Source organism: Meleagris gallopavo, chromosome 1 (assembly GCF_000146605.3).
Source record: "Meleagris gallopavo isolate NT-WF06-2002-E0010 breed Aviagen turkey brand Nicholas breeding stock chromosome 1, Turkey_5.1, whole genome shotgun sequence".
NCBI classification, from domain to species: Eukaryota; Metazoa; Chordata; class Aves; order Galliformes; family Phasianidae; genus Meleagris; species Meleagris gallopavo.
Window position 1 is genome coordinate 130,299,224 of NC_015011.2, and position 4,118 is coordinate 130,303,341.

The window sequence follows — 4,118 nt, forward strand, 5'->3', positions numbered from 1 at the left end:
ATTCTACCATTCCTCCTCTTAAATGAAGCAAACTAAAAAGTCCAATGCATTTCTAAACGCAGTGCAAGTAAAGGATTTAAAGCTCAGAAAGCTTTGATCTTTTAGTAGAGGCAACCCTTTTTTCCCCTATCTTTTTACAAGAAAATTACCCGGAAACTTTGAACCTAAAGCAATTAAACCGAAAAAGGAAGGGATGATGACACTCAAGTAGAGGAAATTCCTGTAAAGGAAACAGTCTCAATAGCGTTCAGCTAAACCTTACCACAATTCGTACCACGTAGTGTAAGATGTGCAGGTAAGATTTTCAGATTCTCTCTCTTTTTTTAATTCTAGATTTTAATCTGTTCCCCACCCTCTGCCCCCACCCCCACTAACAGGTGAGTTAGTTTTACTGTCTTTTAATATGCATTTTAAAGTAAAGTATTCTTAATTACTTGAGCAAAAGAAAAAAAAAGTCTTAGTAAGTAGCTTCACTAGACTATATTTCACTTTATAGACTCGGTGAAGTTTTTTCTTCTCTTGTGTGACTATTTGTAATCTTACATTTAGAATCAGATTATCTTTGCATTTGTGATGTAAATCCATGACAACTGATAGAAACTGATAACTCCGAGGCTGAAGTGGCTTTCATCAATTTTATTTTTTTCTGAGAGTTTTACAGGAGTTAAAACACAGGCAAAAGTAAACAGCTCTTATTCTTCTCTTTTGCATTGTTTTACCACAGGAAATTACTTTAAAACCACATTAGCCTCCTTTGCATATATATTGATTTCCAGTGAAACGGCATCCTAAATTGCTGAATTAAGGATATGACAGTAGGTATGCACACATGGCTGGAGAAGACAAAGAGGCAGATAATGTTATCCAGGGAAAGACTGTCTTGATTTTTCTGGCAAATACTGACAAGATAAAAGCAAGTCACTGAATATTTTAAGTCACTGAATCACCTTGAATCTACCCACAGTGTAAACCAATGTAGACGGTCATTTAAGATTATCCTTTTTCAAGAACCCCCTTCTTTTGGTAACTGTTGTTTGCTTCAGCTGTGAATTTCCCTCTCCCTGTCTAGCACATTTACAAGATCGCACTTCTTACCCTCACGTGCTGTCATGATGGCACTTCTGTAATAAATGTTAACTCATATTTGGTGGCGATGTACCTTATTAAGGCTAGCAGAATGCAACAGTTATGCAAATTGCTGACCAAAGCTATTAAATTCATTAGTTAATCCTCCTTTTCCCACTTCTTCCCATTCACAGTGACCCTTTGAATGTGACCTGAGGGTTATTAGCATGGAATTAAACTGGAGAACATAGACATTATATGTCATTTGTATTACTCAATGCCTTGTATCACTTCATATGGTTTTGCTACATATAGCTTGCTTGTCCCTTTTTACAGACAAAGGAACAACTGGAAAATCAGCAGTCCCAGAGCTTATCAAATTGAACTGAGGCATGAAAGAGAACTGCAGCAGTCACCATAGAGGGGCTGGACCATTTGTTTAGGGTGAAGAGAGATGGGTGTGGTAGGACAGAGTGACAGATGAGACCACCTCTCTTTGGCAACAATGACCCATCAACTTTCCTGCTCAAGGGAGTTCAGTGCTGAATCACAAACAAGACTCTTGGGTTCTGCTAGTGACTGACAACAGTATGCTTTTGCCACATGGATTGGTGGGTGACATAACTCAGAGCACCGCCTTTGCTTTATACAAAGTTGCAGAACTAATGGATGTTTTGAGAGAGATCTTTATGACTGCCTTAAAATCAAATCCAAGAGTGTTGGGATCCATTCATCTTTATGCAGTGGATAAGATAGTCTTTCTAAAGTTTAGGAGGGCTTTCACCCAGTGAAACTCAGTCTCTTTATTCAGATTGACTTACTGGCTTGGAGTTTCAGTATGTTTTTAAGATGTATACAGGGTAATGACATTTGACAGTTGACAGTCTATAAGAAAGCACCAGGATGGGTTAAGGCAAACAAATGAGTCTTTATGACCTCTGAGTGTAAAAATAGATTGTTCCACTCACTTGTAGGGAATAGAGATGTGTTGAACAGAACAGTGACTAACGTGCTCCTCTCTATGTGGGGTAGCTTCCTGAAAAAATGTAGTGTGAGTTCTCCTCATCTAGCCTGCCAACTCATGGTGCCCTGGATGATCTCTTGATGCCCGCCTGTTTGAGTTGTGTCTAATTTGCATGAGATGCTCACAGACTAGGGACTAGCCCTTGCCTGACCTTTTTTTCCCTCAGGCTGACTCAGTATCTCTCTAGCCACTGCGTAAATGCAGAGTCACTTAACAGCCCAAGGAGCAAAGAAAAATCCTTGAGGTCTCAATTGCATAGTGTGAGCATCAGTAAAGGGTGTGTATTTACTTGCTGAGATCCTGAATGAGACACGTCAGTCACAGGTGTTGGAGATGTTCTAACTAAATATCCAAATTCATCTGGGGTTGTTGAATACGCATGCTGGATAGCTTGCCTTCTCTCTAGCCTCACAGCTGGTAAGGCTGTGGGACACAGCTCGAGCCTCTGTGTAGTAAAGGCAGAATAATTCCTACAACAGGGTTCGAGGTTTCACTTTGGTGAGGAGGCTGTAATGTAAGACTCTTGAGTGCTTTGTGGACCTACTCCCAGATCTCCTGGATGTTAGAAGCTCCCCACTTTATGCTCACAAATGGCACAGAACAGAGCTGCTACCTGACGATGGTGTGGATGTTGGCTTGTTCTGCAATTCTCTAAGGTCATTCAGGCAGCACAGCATCACGATGCAGAAGATATGTGTATATGTAATGCTTACCTGTACTGCATGTAAGATACATGATAAATATATCATTGGAAGATAAGATATTTTAAAGTTTTTCTGTATTCTTGTATACTATTTATCTTGCATTTGTATGAAATGATACAAGCAGGAAGAGCACTGCAAATCTCATTTTTAAAACACACTTTATCTACAAAATACTGTCTGCTAATGTTCATAGAGCTACACAATGAGTTATATATTTAACCTTCTGTCTTATCATTTTATCATTTGCCAAAAAAAGTCTGTTTTTCTCTTTTACAGAAAGCAAGATGGTTCTTAAAGAAAATATCTCAGAATACCAACCAAAATTAATAAAGACAATGATACTCACTTTTTACTGGATTCTAGTATTGTTTGGAACAGAAGTTAGTGGGATTAATTTGCCAGGTAAGAAATCTGCTTTGGTGGGTTTTGGTGGTCATAATACTTGCTGAAAACTTAGAGAGGCAAATCTACTTCTTGCCACGACTTCATGGGAGGTAAAGGAAAATTTCTGGTAACCTAATGGAACACATTAGTTGTTTTTATGACTCCTTGAAGTCTCCAGCAGCTGGTCCAACCAGGGGGGATGTGGAAAACAAGGTCAGGTGAGATCAATATATCAGAGCCTTCCATTCATCTGTCTATCTGGAAGAACTTAGTTAATTCCACTTGCAGAGAAACCAAAACTGCAAAGGATTTCTCATGGGGGCATGTGAGGAACCAAAGAGCTCATGTGTTCCCTTCTACTGGTATGAAATTCTGTCACCCTTCTTTCAGGGGTTGCTACATCTGATTCTACCAGGAGGTTGGTCAGCCTTTTGAGAATTTGGGGTTAGGATGTGTGACCACAGCATTCAGAATCTGAAAATTCATTTGATTTAGACATAGTAACTGAAATGTATGAGGGAAAAGATTTGAAAGCAATGAGATGATAATGAAATATTTGTCAGTCTTACTTTAATTAAGGAGTGAGGCATGCAGGCTCTACTTATTCAGGTTTATCTCACTCTCTTCACCGTTAATATGAGGGAAGCTAGGAGAGCTACACTGTTTTTTTTCTACAGAGCAGAGGTTTAACAGATTAGTATCCACATGAAAATCTTTGGTTCACTAAAAATCTTAAGCTATTTTCATGTTAAGCTTTTGAAAAAGGTCCGATAAACATTTGGCAACAACTTTTGAACAAGTCCTTGAGAACTTTGATCAATTCCATGTTTAAGAAAATTATTTTGTCAAAGTTGGTCATTAGTCCAAAGGTCGCATAAAGAAATTATTAGCATGAAGAAAGGGAAAACTATATATTTTTTAGTATTCTTATTTTTCTTTTT

The 4,118-nt window shown here is 38.5% G+C and overlaps 1 protein-coding gene across 1 annotated transcript in view; it reads left to right on the plus strand.

The window, feature by feature from the left end:
• Positions 1-4,118, plus strand: part of IL18RAP (interleukin 18 receptor accessory protein) — a 16,908-nt gene continuing 12,790 nt past the window's right edge. The window contains exons 1-2 of the mRNA XM_010727978.3: positions 1-295; positions 3,070-3,195. Of these exons, the coding sequence (XP_010726280.1) occupies positions 3,078-3,195 (118 nt within the window). The 5' untranslated portion in view covers positions 1-295; positions 3,070-3,077. The remainder of the gene's footprint in view (positions 296-3,069; positions 3,196-4,118) is intronic.